This window comes from Bidens hawaiensis, unplaced genomic scaffold (assembly GCF_021521415.1).
Source record: "Bidens hawaiensis isolate Kalapana, Puna unplaced genomic scaffold, B.hawaiensis_p1.1 tig00006368_1, whole genome shotgun sequence".
In the NCBI taxonomy this organism is placed as follows: domain Eukaryota; kingdom Viridiplantae; phylum Streptophyta; class Magnoliopsida; order Asterales; family Asteraceae; genus Bidens; species Bidens hawaiensis.
In genome coordinates, this window is record NW_027491426.1 from 1409864 (window position 1) to 1435164 (window position 25301).

Genomic DNA, 25301 nt, shown 5'->3' on the forward strand with positions numbered 1-25301 from the left:
TATCTTGAAAGTTATAAATTTTATTCTTAGATAATATATAAGAGTTGAGTTGTATAATTCTCCAAGTATCTTAATGTTTGAATATTGTTTTATACTTTTAAATTATTGAACATAATGTTTCTTTTTTAATTTTTTGAATAGTAAACATTTTTATCATATATATGCATGTTATAATGCAAACTGTCTCACATTTTAAAAATGGATTCCACCATGTCTTTGTCATTTTGACTTGGTCGACTTGTTACTTTTATATGCTTGTAATGTAATGTCACTTTGTTAAATATATTGGAGTATTAACTTTTAACTATTTGTATGTTTCCTTTAGATTTTGAATAAACCAGCAGCAAAAAATCTCAAAAGGAAGAACAATGGCTGACTCTGAGGTACGATTACATCTCAATTTTATACGAGCTCAAACACGAATAGCACGTTATTTTGTTTAGCTCTTTCCCATTATCCCTAATAAAGATGCAGCTTGACCTTAAAACTTAATGGTTTCATTTTATAAACTCACATTCATTTTGACAAATCCACCACTTTATGAGATTTTTACATATTATTAACTGACGCGCTCACAAAATGTTTTAACAGATGGGACGCGTAGCTATAACCGTTGATAAAAGTTATAGTTTATGGTTGGTAAGTGACTTCACATTGTTAGCTATCACTTTCACATATAACTTATAGCCAAGTTTTGCATGCATGCATGATTGTATTCCATGATTAATTAAAGATTGTAATTTTGATTCTATTAAGAGAGAACACCCTTCTGCTCTTAGCTCTTTCGGTCAAATGATCAATGTGGCAAACGGGAAGCAGATAGTCGTCTTCTTAGATTATGATGGCACGCTATCACCCATCGTGAGTGATCCCGAGTGTGCCTTCATGTCTAATCAGGTACTTTAAAATTCTGATTTTTCGGTTCTTCAATATCGAAGCTATTGTTACTTTAAAATTCTGATTTTTCGGTTCTTCAATATCGAAGCTATTGATTTAAAATATCTTTTGTCTGCAGATGCGTGCAGCAGTACATAACGTCTCTAATTGCTTTCACACTGCTATAATCAGTGGCAGGAGTCGCAAGAAGGTCGATAATAACTTATATAATTGTATTGCAATACCGTCACCAGAATGTTACGCTAATTATATTGCAACAGGTTTTTGATTTTGTTCAGTTAAAAGGGGTATTCTACTCAGGGAGTCATGGGATGGATACTATGGGACCAGCCTTACGGAATAACAATTATGATGCAAATTTTCAAACAATAACCTTTGATACTGAGGTAATATGCAAAGATTTTCATTATTTTTATCTACTAAATCATTTTATATAACAAGCATATCATATCAAATTTCTCAGGGGAATGAATATATCATCTTCCAACCAGCTCAACATTTTCTGCCTGAGATTAAGGAGGTATTAAAATGCATTGTGTAAACTCGACACTTTCGCATGTTTACGAACAAGCTGATTTGATTGTAATGTAACACAGATGTTAACTGAAGTTAAGGAAAGGACAAAAAACATACCAGGTGTGAAAATTGAAGATAACATGTTTTGTCTTTCTGTTCATTATCGCCATGTTAAGGACGAGGTATACTGACTGTTCTACGTAATCTTGAACATAAGATATCTGCTTGTGTTTATAGGAATTTATTTATGATCAATGCTATAAATGATATATTCAGGATCATGAAAGACTTGAAAATCAAGTGAAGTTGATGCTTGCAAACCATCCAGATTTTCACTTTACGATTGGGAAGAAAGTGTTTGAAATCCGTCCATCTATTGAATGGAACAAAGGGGATGCTCTCAATTATTTACTGGAGGCTTTCGGTTTTCACAACACCAGCAAGGTCTTCCCGATTTACATTGGAGATGATAAGACCGACGAAGATGCATTTAAGGTACGTATTGTTTAAATGGATCGATTAACCGTTAACTATTGCAATAATATTATTTTTATAATCATAAACTAAATGCCAGTCTGTGAATTATATATACGATTCAGAAGTTGACGATGGGTTATTTCAGGTTATAAGGGAAAGAGGCCAAGGATATCCGATAATAGTGTCATCAAAACCAAGAGACACAACGGCTTTGTACTCGCTCAAGAACCCATCGGAGGTGCAATCGTTCTTGGCCTGCTTAGGCAGATGGGGTTATGACAATGGCGCCACTACCCACCATCAGTAATCAGTTGTGTGTTGGCTTCTTGTAAGTTGTAAATCTATATATATATATATATATATATAGGCTGCTATGCCAACAGAAAGATCCTCAAGTTAAAGTTAGTGATGGCACAAGCAGGTATAGTTGATCAAATCGGGTTGGTCAAAGGAACCGGAACCGGTTCAGAACCGGTTCCATTAGTCAACATCACTGTTTAAACCGGTTAGGGAACCGAACCGGTTCCCCAACCCTCGGACCCGGAACCGGTGGAACCGGTTCTGACCGGTTCCTAAACCGGTTCTTACACTGTAACCGGTTCCAACCGGTTACAGTGTAAAATATTATTTTTTTTTTCGTTTTTCGTTTCCGCTGCTTGTGTAGGTGATGATTTGTGTTCTTCTGATTTCTGAAGAGGCTCATGCTACTTTTGTTGTTCACCCACAGAGCAATGGTAAACAACATATTGAACTTAGTGCTATGAGTGTCAGCGTGTTTGAATTGATTAGTCTGTATCGTGTATCGTGTAATGGTGAACTTAAATCTGTATCGTGTTACATTTGTTGAGTTTGCTATGTATTATAGTCTTTTGGCTTACGCAAGTCAAATGCTGAATTATAATCAAGAGCGGTGTTATACGATTCGTATTTGTATAACATGTTAAATAAAAAAAACAATTAACATAAAATTCATTTTATTTACTTTAAGAAGTTCAAAAAAAAAAGGTTACATGTTTTAAAATATTCAAAAACAAACTAACAAAACATTAAACTTATAAATATAAAGTTGTGACATATTATTTCTAGAAAAGCCTTCTTGTTCGTCGTAATTATTGAGTGGCGACTTGTTCATCAGAATTACTTGTAGAAACGCCTTCTTGTTCGTCGTGCACTCGAACATCAAGTGGTGTTTCGTCTTCCAGAGTGGTTACGTGTTGAACACGATCGATTGAGTCCAAGTGATCCTTCAAGCAAATGCACATCTCCACCGACTCCGAATTCAGTCTTGTTCTTCTCACCGATATTATCCTGCCACTAAGAGAAAAAGCAGATTCCGAAGCTACCGTAGAAGCTTGGGCGGTTAGTAAATCACGGGCCATGGTGACAAGAATCGGAAACTCGGTTTCCTTTACCTTCCACCAAGCCAAAACATCAAAAGTGCCATATTCCTCTTCGGATAAACCGGTAGAGAAATCATATGCACTATACCTTCCTAGTTCGCTTGAAGAGGTGTTACCCCTTTGTTTTTTAGCCGTTACGTTGCGAACGGTGTTCATAAGGCTAATCATGGGGTCTCGTACTCTAGGAGCACTTGAACTTGATGAAGACCCCCCCGGCGTAGGCATGTGTATGTTTGACCCATATTTATTTATATAAAAGTCATACATAAATTTAAAATTTAAGTTAAAATCATTTTGTGCCTCTGTTGAAAAGTTTGGGTCAACTTCATGCATATCTAAGGCTAAAAAAATTTCGTCTATCACACATTCAACCCCCGTAACATTTAACATTGGGTTTAAAGCGGCGGCGCAAGTAAAAATCGGTGGCAATTCAAGAAAGTATTTTTTTAATTTAAACTTCATTGGTAATATGATGTTTGAAAACATTGGACTTTTATTTTCAAATTCTTTAAGATTGTTAACGATTAAAAATAACTCCGAAAGAACCAAGGGACTTGTCGGATAATACGTTCCCGATAGTTTCGTAGTTGATGTTTTAAAAACTTCAAGAAAAGTCGATAAGTCATTGATAATTTCCCATTTCTCATTTGAAAAGGGGATTGCCAAATCATTCTCGGCAAGACTAGAATGAAACATTTGTAAAGTGTCTCTTTGTTTCAAAGCACTTTGAAACATTATGCAAGTGGAATTCCATCGATGAGGTACATCCCAATTAGCTCCCAAAGCTTTTCTTCCCGTATCTTTACAAAATTTTCTATAATCCATTTGTCTTTTTTTACTTTTCTTAAAAACTTCATGTAGCATTACTCTAAAATCGTTTATAACCGATGTAACCTCATCCGAAGCAAGTCCGTCTTGCACGATTAAATTAATGATATGTGCAACACACCTTGAGTGAAAAAATACACCATTGCAAATCGGCGTATATTTTAATTTTAATTTATCAATCGCCGATGTATTATTCGACGCGTTATCAAATGCAATTGAAAATATTTTATTTTATAGTTTATAAGTTTTTATAACATAATCTAAAATTTCAAACAAATTATCTCCCGTATATGGATACTCAAAGAGTTCGAAAGCAATGGTGCGTTTCATCATTTCCCACGATGACGGGTCTACCCAATGAGCGGTGACACAAAGATAAGATTCGGATAGACCATGTGGAGCCGACCAAACATCAGTAGTTAAGTTTATTTCCGTATTTATATTTTCAAAATATGCAATTAGTACCTCTTTGGCCTTCTTCCACAATTTTAAACAATAACGTTTAAGAGTATGACGACTTACGTGAGTGTATTGTGGTTGAAGCGTATCTCGAATCATGGCGGTTAAGCGAGGGTTGTCGAAGTGGCTAAACGGCAAAGCTTCTTGAATCACAAACTTCGCCATACGATCTTGAACTCGATCAATTTGGTATGTAAATATTCCGCCTTCACTATCCATTTGCGTTTGTTGCGACTCGACGTTCTGTTTCAACGCCCTGCAATACGGTTTTTCGATGTGTTTCTTCAAATTTGAATTCGAAAGTGGGTTTAAATAAATCACACAAAACTTGCACCGAGCCTTCAATGAATGGTCACTCAATTCAACCAAATCCCAATTGCACCAAATCTCTTGATTACGATTATGAGGTACAATACGAACGAAACTTGGTCCGGCGGTGGAACCTTGACCAACCGATGATTGTGAGGCAACCATAACAACAAATATGAATATAGAAGAAGAGAAAACAAGAGATTAGAGAACTCAGAACGTTGTAATAGCGTTTTTTTGTATTTTTTTGCGTTCGGGTTTGCGTTTTGAGTGTTGTGATGAACCCATTACACCAAATACCTATTTATACTAGTAGTGGGGTGTTTGGGGAGCCAAAAAAACGGCCATTTTTGACCCCAACGGTCAAAAAACGGCCATAAAACCGTTTCCCAACGGCTAGAACCACTCCAACGGCTATAACCGGTTCCGAACCGGTTCCGGTCGAACAGGTTCCAGAACCGGTTCCGGTTCGGTTCCGGTTCCTACCCGGTCCACCTCCAAACATGTCAAACCGGTCCCGGATCGTCGGGTTGAAACGGAACCGAACCGGTTCCTACGAAAAACGGGTAGGAACCGGTTCGGTTCCACCGAACCGGTTCCAGAAACCGGTTTTGTTGTCCACCTCTACCAGCAGGACCCTCTTTTTATGGTCTTCACTTGTGTGCTGCTTCTCCTTAGTTTCTTAAGCTTATGTTATTGTCTTTTAAGAAAAATTCTTTAGTCTTAACTATACGATTATCATGGTCATGGCTTTGAATAAAGTTGTGATGTGTATTGGGTAGATATGTTCTTCTCTACAACTTTTATAACATTGTTTTATACCGGTTGTTGCCTCGTACCAATGAGAACGTCTGTCTTGAATGTTTTGGATTTCGGCTTTCTCTATCGGGTCTTTTGGGCTCTGGTTGTCATGTTCAAGATTAAAAGAAAATCAAGCTTAACATGTCTACAATTAAATGAAAGCAACAATTGAACATAATCAACTGGGTATCCATAATTGTGTCAACAATAATCGTACGGACAATTGCGATCTTGTGAATCACTCGTTTGTATAGTTCTAGCGCTAAATATCATAAAACTAATAATTAAAAACATAAAAAAAGGTAGAAAATCTATTCTAACAGAGACCAGAATTACGAGTACACAACACAGGGGTCTCTGCTCCTAAAATCTTTCTTTAGGCTAATACAAGTTCTCCTTCCTCTTGCTCTTGTAACATTTCTTGATCTTGTTCTTGTAACATTTCTTGCTCCTAAACTTTTGCTTTCATTAAAACTACTTTCGAGCAACAAGAAAAGTGAAATACTTTGGTGTCCTATAATACATATTTAATCAATGAATGATATATTGTTGGCAACTTTTATTTACTTAAAATATATATTCAATCAATAAATTAATAACGGCCAAGTTAAAATAAAAAGGTATGTAATTCTAACTAGTTATTTTAATTTTAATTTTTTTTAATTTTTAAATTTAGTTAGACACAATAGCTTAAATGGATATGGATTAAAAAAAAATTTCGGCCCAATATATTTATGATAAGATTCACACTTATTTTATATGTTTTTTTAAATACATATAAAAAAATTTGGCCCCCAAAAATTACAAGTCTCGACGGGTTATCCAGCTTATCCTACCTATGGGCCGGCCCTGAGTTCTTGTTAAATTGAGTAGATTTTTTATGCTAAGCTGAATGTTTACCTTAAAAGAATCTTTTTGAAAATAGTATATGTGTTAATTTCTGTAGTTTATCAAACATTGGATTGTTTTTATAGAAACATTTTAATGATGAATTTTATTTTACTATTAGTGTGGCAAAGAAGTTTACATAGGAAAAATAGATAGTTGTCCTACATAACTATTTAATTAGCAATTTCACATGTAGTGTCTTATATTTTTTATAAAATACGTATAAATATAAAACTAAATAAAAATTACACAATATGAAAATTTTAAAGCTACTACTCACGCCATTTTTAAATTACATCTAATTATAAATCTATTACCATTAAACTTCATTAATTAATCATTTATTAAAAAACCTTTAATTATTATATATGCATAAACTTAAATTCTTCATACTTTTCTATAAAAGTTAATATATAATGCTTACTTTATTTTTATAATAACATGTTATATTATTAAATTGCTATAAATATAATGACTTATCTATAATCAGCTGGTCATATAATTTCACCAATGAAATAAATTTAATTCAAGCTCCAAATAGTAATTCAAAACAAAACTTTATTTTATTTAAGTTAAATAAATTTTAAAAATTAAATCTTCATCATGTAAAGGTAATATAAATGATGTTATGATGTCTACACTCCATGCGATATATATATATATCTATAAATACCCTTACCCTTACCCTTACCCTTACCCTTACCCTTACCCTCTCGCTCTTTTCTTCTTCAAACTCAAACTCTCTCTACACATTCACAACTCTAACTCTGGTACTCTCTCTCTCTCTCATACATACTCATATATACACACGCATTCTTCAATTTTCATTCAAAGTTCTATTATGCATTCAATGATTGATCACCATTAAAAGTTAATCCATGTGGTTTGGTAATATGTTCATCGGGGTGGTTTTCCGATCGGTGGAGATAGAGTTTCCGGTAACGCCGCCGTCAATTTCGCCGAACACAAAACCAACAAAAGCAGTTGGTGTTCGTTTTTTGTTTTGTTCTTCCGTGTTGAATCCCAGTTTTCTACCAGCCGTCAATTTTCATTCAAAGTTTTTTGTTTGGTCGTTATTGATTAGAAGTGCAACACGACTTTGCGTCCTCATTTGGCTTCTTTTGTCATGCACTTTTATATTTACATTGTGTTACTCATTGTTGTTTTTAAATAATAGTGTCTTAGTTTGGATTTGGAAATTTTGGATTGTATAATTTTATATTATTTATTTTCAAGTCTTTAAATTTAAAGTTTTTAAAAAAATCATTGCTCTAGATATTATAATATTATATAACTCCGTATATATAAGGTTTTGAAAATAGTATTAGAACAAATAGTATTACTGGTTCTGTATTTATGAAAATGGTGTGATGCCAAAACGATCGGATCGGATCAGGTTGGTATCAGGTCGTGTTGGGTTCGGGTTATAACGGTTTTGAGTGAAAATAGGTATGAGTTAGAAGGGTACAATCGATTTAGAGAAGTATAACTTTGGTTTAGATCAAATTGGTCAGACTAAAATTAACTTGGGTTTAAACGTATCATTTTAGAAATGAAAAGAATGTATTAAGATAAGTTCACCCGTTATATTTATTTTTAATGACGGCTAGTGGCGGTAGGTATTGGCCGACCACGTTTGCGCAAACTTAGCAAAGGAGGCGATCGCTACCGAAGTAGTGGTGTCAGAATCGATGGTGGTATCAGAGAATGCAAAAGTGGTGACGGTGGAAGTCCGTCGCCCTTACATGACGGGGTTGTTTTGTGGCTGCATGAGTGGCGGCGGTTGTGCGTGCCAATGGTGGCAGTGGCGTTGGTTGTTGCATCAGTGGGTCAGCGTTAGGTGGCGGAGGCGATGAACCATATACAGGTGGTGACAACAAACAATGAACATGAGTGTTGCTTGGGCATTTGAATAAGTTAACAGTATTTTAAGAGTAACGGATCCATATGCGGTTGAGTGTAATATTTTTCACTCAAGTTAACCTGTGTTTTGGTTAGCATGTCACTTAGCTATAAGTAATCGATATAGGGTGTTTTATATATGTTTGTTTCTAACTTGAAGTGGCCCATAGATTCACTTTAGGTGGCTCAACCAAACTTTGTTTAAATAATTATAACGTGATGGTGAATAGTTTGTGTTGCAAAGCCTCCACTTATTATAAAATTAGAAATAATCTGTAAGGTAAAGAATTTATATTAAGTGTAGGGAACAAGGGCTACTACCTAAAAGGATCTTGAAGACCACCGACTTCGATTTGATTGATGTTTTAATTGATTACTAAGCGTACCTTTTTCGAATTTCCTTCCTGGTCCCATGATCCGTGTCAGTCACTTTCCACGCGCCTCCTCTCACCCTCCTCTTCTTGAAAATTGTATATATGCATTTTCTATATGTTTCTCCCTTTTTACTTATATAGGATTTATAATCATATAAATAGAGTCGTTAATCAGGGCCGGTGATAGGAGAGGGCAAGGAGATCCTCAAAGAGGCCCATGGTTTTCTTAATAAAAGTTTTTTTATATATATGTATTTTTGGGTCATACAGTTTGCTTATTGATTACATAAGACGAGAAACAAAAAATTTTGAGTTTCTGGAATTTTTTCCGGCGAGGACAAGGACTGTAAGGCGGCGGCAGCATGGTTCATTGAGAAATGAAGAAGACGACCTTAAACTAAAATACAACTTTTATTTTAATGTTTTTATGATTTTTAATTTGACGGGTGGGAATTACAAAGCATCATTTTGTTACATTAATTAACAGATGACAAACTTTATTATTTATTTATTTCTCCTTTTTTAGTTGGTAAAATTTGGTAGACTTATTTTTACATTTTATTTTTTTTATCCGTAGTTCGAAATTATTTTTTAACCTTTTATATGTATTAATTTATCCTTCAAATATCAAATAAAGTATTATTATACGAAGACGGCAAGTATTCAAAAAAATAACCGACATACACCTGAGAGTCTAAAAATAAAGTTTTATTCCTTAGTTAAAATTTCTTAGTTTAACCACTGCAACACATGACGAAGAATGATAAAAGATTACCCTATTTGCTTCTTATTAGTACCAAAGTATGCAATATCGTAATCTCTGAACACCGATCACATACCTTCAATTGCTGAATTAGCAAATATTATTATAGGATTTATCCTCCCCCCCACCAAAAAAAATATATAATGTTTAGTAAATTTTTGCATTAATATGTTAGTAAACTATTGATGTTTAATTACTATACTTAAATAAAATAAAAACAAACACATAAAAACAGAAACAATAGAAAAAAAGTTAAGGCACAAATTGTTTAAGAATTTTAGTTAGATTAATTTGCTAAAAAACTTTTGTTTTTTATATTATTATCATATTCGCTTAAATTATATAAAAGTGTACGTTTATATTTTAGGGCATTTTGTTTTTCATGTACGTTCCACACCCTGAGTTCTTTTTTTTCGTATTCTCGGGAATGGCCTTGCGCTTACTGTATGCGTTTATCGACGTATTATTGGTTTTAAACAGGGCCGGCCCAAGGTAAGGACGAGCCGAACTCCCAGACGAGCCGAACTCCCAGCCAGGACATGTTTTTTTCATGGCAATAAATTTAGATGTATTTTTTGTATAGATATAAAACCAAAGAACTAATTACTAATTACAAGGGAGAATATTTTTTGAAAAAAAGTTTTATCTTTTATATGTTAAGAATGATAGAAAATAAAACTATGGGTTTCTTAGTGCACAATCCATGTTGAAACAAATTTGTCTTTACCTCACGTGGAAGAATCTATGTAAGTACTTTTTGTACCTTTGATTAGTTATTGCTTGTTCCTTCTCCTACGACTCCTCTGGGTTCGATGGATCTGTGGGCAATAATACTGTTCACAATTCACAGTATCTATCTTGAAAGTTATAAATTTTATTCTTAGATAATATATAAGAGTTGAGTTGTATAATTCTCCAAGTATCTTAATGTTTGAATATTGTTTTATACTTTTAAATTATTGAACATAATGTTTCTTTTTTAATTTTTTGAATAGTAAACATTTTTATCATATATATGCATGTTATAATGCAAACTGTCTCACATTTTAAAAATGGATTCCACCATGTCTTTGTCATTTTGACTTGGTCGACTTGTTACTTTTATATGCTTGTAATGTAATGTCACTTTGTTAAATATATTGGAGTATTAACTTTTAACTATTTGTATGTTTCCTTTAGATTTTGAATAAACCAGCAGCAAAAAATCTCAAAAGGAAGAACAATGGCTGACTCTGAGGTACGATTACATCTCAATTTTATACGAGCTCAAACACGAATAGCACGTTATTTTGTTTAGCTCTTTCCCATTATCCCTAATAAAGATGCAGCTTGACCTTAAAACTTAATGGTTTCATTTTATAAACTCACATTCATTTTGACAAATCCACCACTTTATGAGATTTTTACATATTATTAACTGACGCGCTCACAAAATGTTTTAACAGATGGGACGCGTAGCTATAACCGTTGATAAAAGTTATAGTTTATGGTTGGTAAGTGACTTCACATTGTTAGCTATCACTTTCACATATAACTTATAGCCAAGTTTTGCATGCATGCATGATTGTATTCCATGATTAATTAAAGATTGTAATTTTGATTCTATTAAGAGAGAACACCCTTCTGCTCTTAGCTCTTTCGGTCAAATGATCAATGTGGCAAACGGGAAGCAGATAGTCGTCTTCTTAGATTATGATGGCACGCTATCACCCATCGTGAGTGATCCCGAGTGTGCCTTCATGTCTAATCAGGTACTTTAAAATTCTGATTTTTCGGTTCTTCAATATCGAAGCTATTGTTACTTTAAAATTCTGATTTTTCGGTTCTTCAATATCGAAGCTATTGATTTAAAATATCTTTTGTCTGCAGATGCGTGCAGCAGTACATAACGTCTCTAATTGCTTTCACACTGCTATAATCAGTGGCAGGAGTCGCAAGAAGGTCGATAATAACTTATATAATTGTATTGCAATACCGTCACCAGAATGTTACGCTAATTATATTGCAACAGGTTTTTGATTTTGTTCAGTTAAAAGGGGTATTCTACTCAGGGAGTCATGGGATGGATACTATGGGACCAGCCTTACGGAATAACAATTATGATGCAAATTTTCAAACAATAACCTTTGATACTGAGGTAATATGCAAAGATTTTCATTATTTTTATCTACTAAATCATTTTATATAACAAGCATATCATATCAAATTTCTCAGGGGAATGAATATATCATCTTCCAACCAGCTCAACATTTTCTGCCTGAGATTAAGGAGGTATTAAAATGCATTGTGTAAACTCGACACTTTCGCATGTTTACGAACAAGCTGATTTGATTGTAATGTAACACAGATGTTAACTGAAGTTAAGGAAAGGACAAAAAACATACCAGGTGTGAAAATTGAAGATAACATGTTTTGTCTTTCTGTTCATTATCGCCATGTTAAGGACGAGGTATACTGACTGTTCTACGTAATCTTGAACATAAGATATCTGCTTGTGTTTATAGGAATTTATTTATGATCAATGCTATAAATGATATATTCAGGATCATGAAAGACTTGAAAATCAAGTGAAGTTGATGCTTGCAAACCATCCAGATTTTCACTTTACGATTGGGAAGAAAGTGTTTGAAATCCGTCCATCTATTGAATGGAACAAAGGGGATGCTCTCAATTATTTACTGGAGGCTTTCGGTTTTCACAACACCAGCAAGGTCTTCCCGATTTACATTGGAGATGATAAGACCGACGAAGATGCATTTAAGGTACATATTGTTTAAATGGATCGATTAACCGTTAACTATTGCAATAATATTATTTTTATAATCATAAACTAAATGCCAGTCTGTGAATTATATATACGATTCAGAAGTTGACGATGGGTTATTTCAGGTTATAAGGGAAAGAGGCCAAGGATATCCGATAATAGTGTCATCAAAACCAAGAGACACAACGGCTTTGTACTCGCTCAAGAACCCATCGGAGGTGCAATCGTTCTTGGCCTGCTTAGGCAGATGGGGTTATGACAATGGCGCCACTACCCACCATCAGTAATCAGTTGTGTGTTGGCTTCTTGTAAGTTGTAAATCTATATATATATATATATATATATATATATATAGGCTGCTATGCCAACAGAAAGATCCTCAAGTTAAAGTTAGTGATGGCACCAGCAGGTATAGGTGATCAAATCGGGTTGGTCAAAGGAACCGGAACCGGTTCAGAACCGGTTCCATTAGTCAACATCACTGTTTAAACCGGTTCCATGGTCGAACCGGTTAGGGAACCGAACCGGTTCCCCAACCCTCGGACCCGGAACCGGTGGAACCGGTTCTGACCGGTTCCTAAACCGGTTCTTACACGGTTACAGTGTAAAATATTATTTTTTTTTTTCGTTTTTCGTTTCCGCTGCTTGTGTAGGTGATGATTTGTGTTCTTCTGATTTCTGAAGAGGCTCATGCTACTTTTGTTGTTCACCCACAGAGCAATGGTAAACAACATATTGAACTTAATGCTATGAGTGTCAGCGTGTTTGAATTGATTAGTCTGTATCGTGTATCGTGTAATGGTGAACTTAAATCTGTATCGTGTTACATTTGTTGAGTTTGCTATGTATTATAGTCTTTTGGCTTACGCAAGTCAAATGCTGAATTATAATCAAGAGCGGTGTTATACGATTCGTATTTGTATAACATGTTAAATAAAAAAAACAATTAACATAAAATTCATTTTATTTACTTTAAGAAGTTCAAAAAAAAAAGGTTACATGTTTTAAAATATTCAAAAACAAACTAACAAAACATTAAACTTATAAATATAAAGTTGTGACATATTATTTCTAGAAAAGCCTTCTTGTTCGTCGTAATTATTGAGTGGCGACTTGTTCATCAGAATTACTTGTAGAAACGCCTTCTTGTTCGTCGCGCACTCGAACATCAAGTGGTGTTTCGTCTTCCAGAGTGGTTACGTGTTGAACACGATCGATTGAGTCCAAGTGATCCTTCAAGCAAATGCACATCTCCACCGACTCCGAATTCAGTCTTGTTCTTCTCACCGATATTATCCTGCCACTAAGAGAAAAAGCAGATTCCGAAGCTACCGTAGAAGCTTGGGCGGTTAGTAAATCACGGGCCATGGTGACAAGAATCGGAAACTCGGTTTCCTTTACCTTCCACCAAGCCAAAACATCAAAAGTGCCATATTCCTCTTCGGATAAACCGGTAGAGAAATCATATGCACTATACCTTCCTAGTTCGCTTGAAGGGGTGTTACCCCTTTGTTTTTTAGCCGTTACGTTTCGAACGGTATTCATAAGGCTAATCATGGGGTCTCGTACTCTAGGAGCACTTGAACTTGATGAAGACCCCCCCGGCGTAGGCATGTGTATGTTTGACCCATATTTATTTATATAAAAGTCATACATAAATTTAAAATTCAAGTTAAAATCATTTTGTGCCTCTGTTGAAAAGTTTGGGTCAACTTCATGCATATCTAAGGCTGAAAAAATTTCGTCTATCACACATTCAACCCCCGTAACATTTAACATTGGGTTTAAAGCGGCGGCGCAAGTAAAAATCGGTGGCAATTCAAGAAAGTATTTTTTTAATTTAAACTTCATTGGTAATATGATGTTTGAAAACATTGGACTTTTATTTTCAAATTCTTTAAGATTGTTAACGATTAAAAATAACTCCGAAAGAACCAAGGGACTTGTCGGATAATACGTTCCCGATAGTTTCGTAGTTGATGTTTTAAAAACTTCAAGAAAAGTCGATAAGTCATTGATAATTTCCCATTTCTCATTTGAAAAGGGGATTGCCAAATCATTCTCGGCAAGACTAGAATGAAACATTTGTAAAGTGTCTCTTTGTTTCAAAGCACTTTGAAACATTATGCAAGTGGAATTCCATCGATGAGGTACATCCCAATTAGCTCCCAAAGCTTTTCTTCCCGTATCTTTACAAAATTTTCTATAATCCATTTGTCTTTTTTTACTTTTCTTAAAAACTTCATGTAGCATTACTCTAAAATCGTTTATAACCGATGTAACCTCATCCGAAGCAAGTCCGTCTTGCACGATTAAATTAATGATATGTGCAACACACCTTGAGTGAAAAAATACACCATTGCAAATCGGCGTATATTTTAATTTTAATTTATCAACCGCCGATGTATTATTCGACGCGTTATCAAATGCAATTGAAAATATTTTATTTTCTAGTTTATAAGTTTTTATAACATAATCTAAAATTTCAAACAAATTATCTCCCGTATGTGGATACTCAAAGAGTTCGAAAGCAATGGTGCGTTTCATCATTTCCCACGATGACGGGTCTACCCAATGAGCGGTGACACAAAGATAAGATTCGGGTAGACCATGTGGAGCCGACCAAACATCAGTAGTTAAGTTTATTCCCGTATTTATATTTTCAAAATATGCAATTAGTACCTCTTTGTCCTTCTTCCACAATTTTAAACAATAACGTTTAAGAGTATGACGACTTACGTGAGTGTATTGTGGTTGAAGCGTATCTCGAATCATGGCGGTTAAGCGAGGGTTGTCGAAGTGGCTAAACGGCAAAGCTTCTTGAATCACAAACTTCGCCATACGATCTTGAACTCGATCAATTTGGTATGTAAATATTCCGCCTTCACTATCCATTTGCGTTTGTTGCGACTCGACGTTCTGTTTCAACGCCCTGCAATACGGTCTTTCGATGTGTTTCTTCAAATTTGAATTCGAAAGTGGGTTTAAATAAATCCCACAAAACTTGCACCGAGCCTTCAATGAATGGTCACTCAATTCAACCAAATCCCAATTGCACCAAATCTCTTGATTACGATTATGAGGTACAATACGAACGAAACTTGGTCCGGCGGTGGAACCTTGACCAACCGATGATTGTGAGGCAGCCATAACAACAAATATGAATATAGAAGAAGAGAAAACAAGAGATTAGAGAACTCAGAACGTTGTAATAGCGTTTTTTTGTATTTTTTTGCGTTCGGGTTTGCGTTTTGAGTGTTGTGATGAACCCATTACACCAAATACCTATTTATACTAGTAGTGGGGTGTTTGGGGAGCCAAAAAACGGCCATTTTTGACCCCAACGGTCAAAAAACGGCCATAAAACCGTTTCCCAACGGCTAGAACCACTCAAACGGCTATAACCGGTTCTGAACCGGTTCCAGAACCGGTTCCGGTTCGGTTCCGGTTCCTACCCGGTCCACCTCCAAACATGTCAAACCGGTCCCGGATCGTCGGGTTGAAACGGAACCGAACCGGTTCCTACGAAAAACGGGTAGGAACCGGTTCGGTTCCGGTTCGGTTCCACCGAACCGGTTCCAGGAACCGGTTTTGTTGTCCACCTCTACCAGCAGGACCCTCTTTTTATGGTCTTCACTTGTGTGCTGCTTCTCCTTAGTTTCTTAAGCTTATGTTATTGTCTTTTAAGAAAAATTCTTTAGTCTTAACTATACGATTATCATGGTCATGGCTTTGAATAAAGTTGTGATGTATATTGGGTAGATATGTTCTTCTCTACAACTTTTATAACATTGTTTTATACCGGTTGTTGCCTCGTACCAATGAGAACGTCTGTCTTGAATGTTTTGGATTTCGGCTTTCTCTATCGGGTCTTTTGGGCTCTGGTTGTCATGTTCAAGATTAAAAGAAAATCAAGCTTAACATGTCTACAATTAAATGAAAGCAACAATTGAACATAATCAACTGGGTATCCATAATTGTGTCAACAATAATCGTACGGACAATTGCGATCTTGTGAATCACTCGTTTGTATAGTTCTAGCGCTAAATATCATAAAACTAATAATTAAAAACATAAAAAAAGGTAGAAAATCTATTCTAACAGAGACCAGAATTATGAGTACACAACACAGGGGTCTCTGCTCCTAAAATCTTTCTTTAGGCTAATACAAGTTCTCCTTCCTCTTGCTCTTGTAACATTTCTTGATCTGGTAACACCGATTTTCCTTCACAATACGGACCAAGAACTCGTTTTATTTCTTCAGCGTTTAATGTCTCGTGTTCCAGCAGCGCGTTTGCCAACACATGCAGTGATTTCTCATGCTGCAGAAATTAAAAAAAAAATTAATAATGTGGCAATTTCATACTGAAAATTTGCATATCATATTTACCTGACTGAAAAATACAATTTCAAATATACCCATTTAAAATTTTTAAGTTTCATATTTACTGTATTTTGAATGGATAAATATTATTTACCCATTTATTTAATTATATATAGTTTATAATATGACCATTCTACCCTTCACTTTCTCTTTATACAAGTTTTAAGAAAATGGTACAGACGTCATAAATTTGAAAATGAGTGTATTTGATGTTTTTAACTTTCTATCGGATAAATACGATATTATATCTAACAAATTCGAGTCACATGATTTAATAATATATATTTCAAAAACCTTCTTGAGCAGAGATTTTACACGCGCGTAAGCCTCTTTAAGAAGCTTAACCACCTGAAATACAAAGAAAAAACTATATAAACACCTCAACTACATGTAAACAAAAAGCTTTAAAAGGGTATAAACATACTTCGGCATCAATACGCGTTTGCATCTCCGAGCCGGGCCGCTCTTTCAAATAAACAGGCCCAATTGCATCACTCATACCATAAGATGACACCTTTCACGCAATAAAAACTTTTGCATGTAAGCAACCGAGCAACACAATATATAAACTAAAATATTTTAGGTGATTACCATATATTGGGCAATTTCTGTAGCCGATTGAAGATCGCTACTAGCACCGGTTGTAACATAATCGGGACCAAAAATAATCTCTTCAGCTAAGCGTCCTCCCATACAAACATCAAGGCGTGCAAGTAACTGTTTCTTGCTTACAGATGTCTCATCATTTGAAGGTAACTGTGTAACCATACCCAAAGCAGATCCACGTGGCATAATTGTTGCCTTGTGGATAGGATGTGCGCCATCTGTATTCAACGCAACTATTGCGTGACCACTCTCATGATATGCTGTCAGCTGAAATATAAACATTACTAGTTCAGTGAGTTGACTTGTTAGAAACATATAATAAAAGGAATGTATTTAAAATAAAGCATACACCTTTTTTGAATCTTCAGATAAAAACATGGTTTTACGCTCTGTACCCATGATTATTCTATCCTTTGCGAATTCCAACTGTGCTGCGGTTAACTTGTCGGAACCTTCAACAGCAGCTTTAATGGCTGCAACATTCACCAGATTCGCCAAGTCTGTTGCAAATATTAGTTAACAAACAGGGTCAACAGTTAACCTCAAATTAGTTGATACTAGAAAGTTATGTTTCTTCCCCAGTGGGATAACAGTGGGTTAATTTTGACTGTCTTTGTTAAGCTATGGGTTTATTAAGATAAGATATTGGACGGTATGATGATAATAGAAATAATTTCATATGCTCCCTTCAAAACTGAGTAATGTTATCATATATACCCAACAAAAAATCATAATATCAACGATAGGAGATGACTTTGGAGTGTAAAGAGAAGAAAAGGGTACAATAGTCATAAATATCATATTACAATATGATATTTTAAGTATTTTGAAGTGGTGTATTTAATAATAACTTTTTTGGTTGGGTATATTATGCGAGTTTTCAGGAATATATTTGAATTTTCCCCATAAAAAATTAAAAAATAACCGAATTTTTTGGATCGAAGTGATTTAGGGGAGGCTTCAGGCTTATACGAGATCTCTGACTTAAAACATTACCACAATAATTAGTTAAATACTTTCAAGGCTATGATTTATTATTTCACTATTAAAGATATTAACTTTAAAACAATTTAAATCGACATGGCACGAGTCCATCCTTTGACAAAATTTGAAAAAACTAACAGGCCAACTTTGACCGAACCAAATTCGTTTGACCGGTTATCAAAAATAACCAACCCAGCACCCAATCCATCTGTATGGCTGCCTAAGAAAATCATTTATTGTAGAATGAACCTACCTGCACCATTGAACCCGGGTGTACCTCGTGCAACAGCATGCACATCAACATCTTCAGCTAGTGGTTTGTCATGCAAATACAAATCAAGAATCTCTTGACGACCCTTTACATCTGGATTTGTAACAACAATCTACCAAAAAATTCATCATTAATTAGATTTATAAACATATGGAAGCAAATGCATTAAAAGAAATCTTTGTTCATTAGCAAGGTACTTACATGCCTATCAAATCTACCAGGCCTCGTCAAAGCCGGATCAAGTATATCAGGCAAATTTGTTGCAGCCATCAAAATTATTCCCTGAATTAAACTTACCACAAATTAAATTTATAAGGCAACAAATAATAAAACAATGGTTTCTAAAATGTACCTCATTTTGCTCAAAACCGTCCATTTCCACAAGCAGTTGATGTAAAGTTTTCTTTGTATGACCTTCCCATTGCTTTCTAGTCGAACCAACCGCGTCAATTTCATCAATAAATATTATGCATGGAGCCTAAAAATTCAAACAAATAATTTTAACAGCATTTAAATCTACAATCAAAAGAATAAACGCAGTGGGTAAAACAATAAACCTTCTTCTTTGCTGCTTGAAATAAGGATCTCACTCTTCGAGCACCAACACCAACAAACCTTAAAAAGGCCAAAATAAACCATGGTAAACGATTTTGAAATATTTGCTACTTAAAAATCATATTATTTTAGTAATTACCAATGTGGTAAATATACACTTTTGAGTGACTTTTCGACTGGTTTGACCCCGTTGACCAATTCTAGCTCTAAAACATACATATAATTAGTGTTGAAATGCTACTATAAAAGTCATACTATTTTAGTAATAACCAATGCTTTAAATATGCACTTTGGGTGACTTTTTGACCAATTTGACCCCTTTGACCAATTCTAGCTCTAAAACTTACATTTCTTCAAACTCGGAACCTGCTCTGTAGAAAAAAGGAACTCCAGCCTCCCCAGCAATAGCCTTCAAATTTACCAATCCAAATATTATGCATTTGTTAACAAAATAAACCGAATGTAAAATAATTTATTGGAACTTGAAACCTATGTTCAAAACACACTAGGAAGTAGTAGCAAATGCATACAAGCACTTGTGATAATTTCATAAATCCACCTTAAAACTTATAATAATATCAAATTTACCCAACAAAAAATCAAATTTTCAAATATACACATTCAAATTTGTGACATTTATACCCTTCCAGTAAAACCTGTACTAGGATATGAGAGTTTGGAGTGTAAGGAGGAAGAAAAGGTATTATGGTCATACTCGAATGCGTATATTTGATATTAATTTTTCGAATGGGTGAACGGATAATATGCAAGTTTTCAGGATATATATGACTTTGACCCTACATTCTTTTACGCCTTACCTTGGCAAGTAGAGTTTTTCCTGTCCCAGGTGCCCCAGTTAAAAGTATTCCCTGTAAAGTAATCACATTGCTTTATTGTTACCAATGACACATGCAAAGTAAAAAACAAAAGTAGCAAATAAAGCAAGTAACTATTATTATACTTAATTTATGTTATGATTAAAATGCAAACCTTGGGTAACTTTCCACCAAGGCGAGTAAATTTTCCTGGATTTTTGAGGTATTCCACCACTTCTTCAAGCTCTTGTTTAGCATCATCACAACCTTTAACATCCTTAAACGTCTTTATATTCTGCACATAATCATATAAATCGTTCCAAGAGATCATTATGCTTCATATAATGAGATTCTTTTCATACTATTCTTCAAGTATCATGTTTTACTTAAATAAAAATTTACCTTTTCTGGCATTATTTCTTTGTTTAAATCTTTAGAGGAATATGAAGAAGTTGAGCCGACACCTGGACTCCCCATCCCACCTAGCCCACTGATATACCTCTGAAGTGCAGCAGCTCCCATCACCCTGAAAAACGAAAAAAAAAATCATTTTGAAACTGATTGTTTAAAAAAATAACCAAAAAACTTATTATCTAAAGGTAAATTATAATTACCTATTTTCCAAATTTTTGACCTAAACTGAGAAACTTTTACTCTTGAAACAAAATGTCTTATCTTTTCCAACAATAATGTCCTTTTTGGTCATTTTATCAGTTAATCCCTTAAATAATCACATTTTTCAACCACTTGAATATCTTAGTATCAACTTATTACAACTTCCAATAGTAGAAGCACAATGGAATATCCGTCTACAGTCTGCATCCCGTCTTATCACAGTTGATTATCTCATTTTCATTACTAAATATAATATAATATAATATGATCACTTTCAAACTTCACATATATAGTTGAAATAGAGAAACTTATACCACATTAAACCAACAGCAACAGTGAACAAGATTGTTGAGATGAGCTCTTGTGCAAAATGTGATGATCGGTTTGATGCTTTTTGGTCAACCTATAGATTACAAGAAATATCGAAGTCAATTTCACAATGATTCTCAAATCACCTTTATGGAGTAGAGATAGATGCGACCCATTTACTCATGAAAGGGTCGATCCGAATTATGTTTTCACCTCTAATGGGTCATGCGGATAAACAAAATAAACAAAATTAGCTAAAAATGAAACAGGTCAAACTGGTAGAAAGTACCCAAAATGTTTAAAAAACATTAAGTATTATTACTGCAATTATATGATCTTAGTAACCTACTCATAAAATGATAAAAAAAACTGCTTGCGGGTCAACCATGTGCTGGTAAAAAATACACCAGAAAGTTACCTATTACCAAACCCGCCTACTTTTCCACCCCTAATACAGAGAATCGGGGGGGGGGGGGGGGGGGGGGGGGAGCAATAACAGTTCAAAACACGTGGTCAAAATCTTCAAGAAATACCACAATGAATGCACAAATACACATTAAAAAGGCTCTGCACAAATATTTGAAGTCAACTCTTACCATCATCACATGCAATGGCTGCCTCTCCGATATACCAGGGCTTAATAAAGATTCATCCAAGTTCCCGGATGCCCGTTCCTTCAACTCTTGCAACTGAAAGTAGAATACGAAACACATAATAAACTAGTAGTAAAAGTACAAGATTTTTATATCAGTACCATCATAATGAGTTTAGTTACCAGTGCAGAAAGACTAGAAGGCTTTCCAGATTGTTCATCAGGAAGATAGTCAGCAATCGCGTCGGTGGCAACAAGAGCCCTAATATACTCCACAACACCTTTACCATCTACTGCATATTCCCTTTGATCAAACCTCTTGATCACAGACTCAGGACTGTGCAATTGCAAAAACGAATAAATAAACAAATAAAACATAAAATCATCTAACAACTTCAAGCATTATAAACATAAAGATTAAAACTTTATTATATTGAACCAGCCAACCTGTGTTTATTAAGCTCAAGCAATAAAGCAGTCTGCTTTGGTGCATCTTGAGGCTCAGCATCTGCTTGTGCCAACAACATTTCCAAGCGTTTCTGTCGCCGCCACCAACCGAACCACTCGGACAACAATATCTTGTCAAACCCACTTCTAATTCGTGCTAAAAACCCTAATAAGAACACCACAATCGGTAGCTGACTCTTACCATTACCACCGTCGTTGTCCGGCACCAAATTAGTATCGTCATGGTTAGTGAGAACAGATGAGGTTGAATTTGTGCAGAAAGCTGGTTGAATGTGGCGGGAAATTGAAGGGGTGTAATTGAAGGTGCGAAGGTGGAATTGAAGGCGAATAGAGTGAGGGGAAATTGGGGGTTTAGAGATGAGGAAGGATAATTGAAGTGAATTCATATTCGGTCAGCAGCAGCAGCTACCTCATTAGGGTTTATTATTATTAGAAAAAGAATTGAAGAAATGGGTGGTGGTGTTATTATTATTATTATTATGTATGTAATTGTTATTGTTGGTGTGAACCACACAAAATTCAAAGAGATGAACAAGATTAGGCTTCTTATCTATCTGTAAAACAAAAACAAAAGCAAATCACTTGATGATTGAAATTGGCGCCTTGTTTTGAGTTAGGGTGTATTTCTTGTCAATGTAGGTAAAATAATTGTGGATATTTGTGTTAATTCTTATAATATATCTTTCAAAACTAATATCTTAATTAATTTTAATATATGTAATAGATCAATAAATATATGATTTTCTTTTATGCTCAATTTATATTATATTTATACATTTTATAAAAATAAATATTAACATATTATTTACTATGTATTAAAAAATACATGGTGAAATCCAAAAATCAACAATAAATCATGTTTGACAAAGATTGAAAACAATACAATTTTAAATGTTATCATTAACATATTGTACTATGTATATTATAGAAGATTGTAAAGAAAAACAAAACTCGAATATGCTTTCATTTTACAAAGTAATTTTTTAATCATTAAATTATAAATATATGCTTAAGAACGTTGTATGGGAAGCATGTCATGCAAAACTATGCTCAAATGAAGCAAAATATTCACAAAATAGAATGAGTTAACATGTTATTTTTTATGTTGTCATTATGATAAAGTCGAGACGCTCCCTGAAATTTATCAAAATCTTTTTCATGATGTAGCTCAGAAAAACATAGTTTTTGAAGAAACATCTGTTGTCACAATTTAATGCTCTACTTTCCTTCGATGGGTGGTAAATTGATAAATATATCAACAAATGTACCACTTATTCTGTATTTAGGCTGACTGGTTAGAACTACTATTGTCTGAGAAGTCTTATTCCCGAAATTGGTTAATAACCAAAATTCTTTCAACTATACACATATGACACTGAGAATGAAATTTTCAATAGAAAGAGCGTTATTGGGTACGTTTTTACACTCGCATTTTTTTTATTAAGTTCATTTAAAAAAAATCATTTTGTGATATATATAAAATTAATTTATGTACTCATAGTATAGATGCAATACATTTTTTCATATACGTTATGTAATTATTTGTTTTATTTGTAATTTTATAATTTAAATCATCCCGTGTGTGACATGGACTCTAAAACTAGTTATGTATAATTCATGTATATTGTGCCCCAGGGTAGGAGTGACCAATTCATGTGTTTTCTAACAGCTCGATTTGTATTTCAGGTCCGGGTCCCGTTGTTTTATTTGGGTGAAAATGGTTAAAGAATCACTAGAACTGGATTAGGTTTAAACTTTAAAGATGATATTTAAAACCTATTTATTTATATAGTGGCCCTTCGAACTTCCATGTGCAGGCAATCATTCGCATTCTCATTTTCCCGGTTATGTACAATCATCTTACAATATTATAAACGATAATCATCTTCCACTACCCTAAATTTGTTTTAAGACATAGTTGTATCCTTTAATATCTTGAGCTATTTTAATCCATTCCCAGTCTCCTCCACTAAAGTATAATAATATATTTATATGATAATATTTTATTTTACGAATTTCTCTTGTTTTTTGCACCTTCTAATAGTTCATATTTAGAATTTAATTGAAAACCGGTTTCGAAACCGTTAAAATACGGTCTAGTCTAGTTCGGTTATGAAGTCTTGCATAGCCCTACCCTAGTGTCTCAAGTAATCTCTTTGGAATAGCATGGAATGTCAGGCTATATGGTATGGGCACCACTCAACATCAAGGTCATGTGATCCTTACCACAACACCCACCAGTATAGATGTTAACCATGATTGTCTTACTTTGCCGCTCACTTCATTGTGTGCTTTTTTCCTCTTTAAGACTAAGACTTCCGCGGACATCCCGACGCAAATCATCTTCCTCACCATAGTGTGGCCATCTTGGTAGCCACGTCATCTCCAGTGGCCAACAATACAACGCCTCAATGGCGGACGGACTTGATAGGCAGGAGGTATAGACCCACTCAGTTTTTAATATTATTGTAGTTTACTATAAAAATAGTTTCTAAACTTAATACACCTACTATCCACATTAATCTTTTTACCATGCCCCCAAATTCCTGTGCTTTCCTTCCGACCAATTCAACTTCAACTACCAGTAATTTATTCCACTATCAGATTAACATCTTATCATCTTTTTAGTTTATTCTGAGTCGACATAATGAGTATGTTGGGAATTATTGAACCGGTTTCGGTGTTTTGGAGAGTTTGAAGTCAATTACACTTGGTCTAATAATGTAAGGCCCCGATCCCAGTAGTCTTACATTCGGTGTTGGATTTACTCATAAACTCAGTTTGATACAGCGGAAGTCTATACACATCGCAGCGGAAATTTAAAACTTTTTATATAATGACTTCCTTCTCTATATATTCTTCAATATGGATAGCCTCGTACGCGCATCGAGCTTGCCACGTCATCACAATACCTGCATGCATACTAAAAGTTAGCTATACGCTGAGTGAGTTCTAACGTTTCTTTACTTTTCATAACATACGAGTTGTAAATAGTATCACATCTTTCATACATTCATACATAGCATAACGTTTATAATCTTTATTTACTTTCTCTATGTCTATCTATCAATCATTTCATAACTATATTCTTATGCACTTGCTCATAACCGAGCCTCCTACTCTTGCTCATAACCAAGCCATCTTTCCTTGGTCATAACCGAGCCATATAAAGTTAGAGGGATTTGTCATCCTAACTTATTGTACATGCACGAGGTCCAAAGGCTCTACGCATGAACGTATACACATTCTTCTATATTTAGCATTCATACACATTGACATTCATATAACATTCTATGCAAGCATTAGTAGGGTTTGTTTCCTAAC

The 25301-nt window shown here is 34.6% G+C and overlaps 3 protein-coding genes across 3 annotated transcripts; 2 read left to right on the plus strand and 1 right to left on the minus strand.

Moving 5' to 3' along the window:
- Positions 1-777: 777 nt before the first annotated feature.
- Positions 778-2197, plus strand: LOC143632177 (putative trehalose-phosphate phosphatase 2). The gene is made up of 7 exons (XM_077100751.1): positions 778-897; positions 1016-1087; positions 1158-1283; positions 1361-1417; positions 1494-1595; positions 1690-1908; positions 2036-2197. Exons 1-7 carry the CDS (start codon positions 793-795, stop codon positions 2195-2197), a joined length of 843 nt encoding a protein of 280 aa, XP_076956866.1. The 5' UTR covers positions 778-792.
- A 9048-nt stretch (positions 2198-11245) lies between these two features.
- LOC143632178 (putative trehalose-phosphate phosphatase 2) lies at positions 11246-12665 on the plus strand. The gene is made up of 7 exons (XM_077100752.1): positions 11246-11365; positions 11484-11555; positions 11626-11751; positions 11829-11885; positions 11962-12063; positions 12158-12376; positions 12504-12665. The coding sequence occupies exons 1-7, from the start codon at positions 11261-11263 to the stop codon at positions 12663-12665; spliced, it is 843 nt and encodes a 280-aa protein (XP_076956867.1). The 5' UTR covers positions 11246-11260.
- Positions 12666-16361: 3696 nt separating this feature from the next.
- Positions 16362-22363, minus strand: LOC143632199 (ATP-dependent zinc metalloprotease FTSH 11, chloroplastic/mitochondrial-like). Its single transcript, XM_077100770.1, has 17 exons — positions 21957-22363; positions 21693-21846; positions 21514-21606; positions 20923-21011; positions 20396-20519; positions 20169-20288; positions 19997-20047; positions 19526-19587; positions 19181-19238; positions 18976-19101; positions 18825-18905; positions 18606-18735; positions 17720-17868; positions 17354-17635; positions 17187-17276; positions 17057-17110; positions 16362-16700 (listed from the first exon to the last, which is right to left on the minus strand). Exons 1-17 carry the CDS (start codon positions 22361-22363, stop codon positions 16536-16538), a joined length of 2235 nt encoding a protein of 744 aa, XP_076956885.1. The 3' UTR covers positions 16362-16535.
- Between the last annotated feature and the right edge of the window lie 2938 nt (positions 22364-25301).

What these genes read in the sequence shown, in the direction of transcription:
- LOC143632177 (XM_077100751.1), top strand. Translation starts at nt 793, where the DNA reads ATGATCAATGTGGCAAACGGGAAGCAGATAGTCGTCTTCTTAGATTAT. An exon ending in GTGGCAGGAGTCGCAAGAAG is followed by an intron (nt 1,088 to 1,157) that starts GTCGATAATAAC and finishes ATATTGCAACAG; the next exon opens with GTTTTTGATTTTGTTCAGTT. An exon ending in TTCTGCCTGAGATTAAGGAG is followed by an intron (nt 1,418 to 1,493) that starts GTATTAAAATGC and finishes AATGTAACACAG; the next exon opens with ATGTTAACTGAAGTTAAGGA.
- LOC143632178 (XM_077100752.1), top strand. Translation starts at nt 11,261, where the DNA reads ATGATCAATGTGGCAAACGGGAAGCAGATAGTCGTCTTCTTAGATTAT. An exon ending in TTCTGCCTGAGATTAAGGAG is followed by an intron (nt 11,886 to 11,961) that starts GTATTAAAATGC and finishes AATGTAACACAG; the next exon opens with ATGTTAACTGAAGTTAAGGA. An exon ending in ATCGCCATGTTAAGGACGAG is followed by an intron (nt 12,064 to 12,157) that starts GTATACTGACTG and finishes TGATATATTCAG; the next exon opens with GATCATGAAAGACTTGAAAA.
- LOC143632199 (XM_077100770.1), bottom strand. Translation starts at nt 22,363, where the DNA reads ATGAATTCACTTCAATTATCCTTCCTCATCTCTAAACCCCCAATTTCC. An exon ending in TTGGTGGAAAGTTACCCAAG is followed by an intron (nt 20,048 to 20,168) that starts GTTTGCATTTTA and finishes ATTACTTTACAG; the next exon opens with GGAATACTTTTAACTGGGGC. An exon ending in AAACGCGTATTGATGCCGAA is followed by an intron (nt 17,111 to 17,186) that starts GTATGTTTATAC and finishes TTTGTATTTCAG; the next exon opens with GTGGTTAAGCTTCTTAAAGA.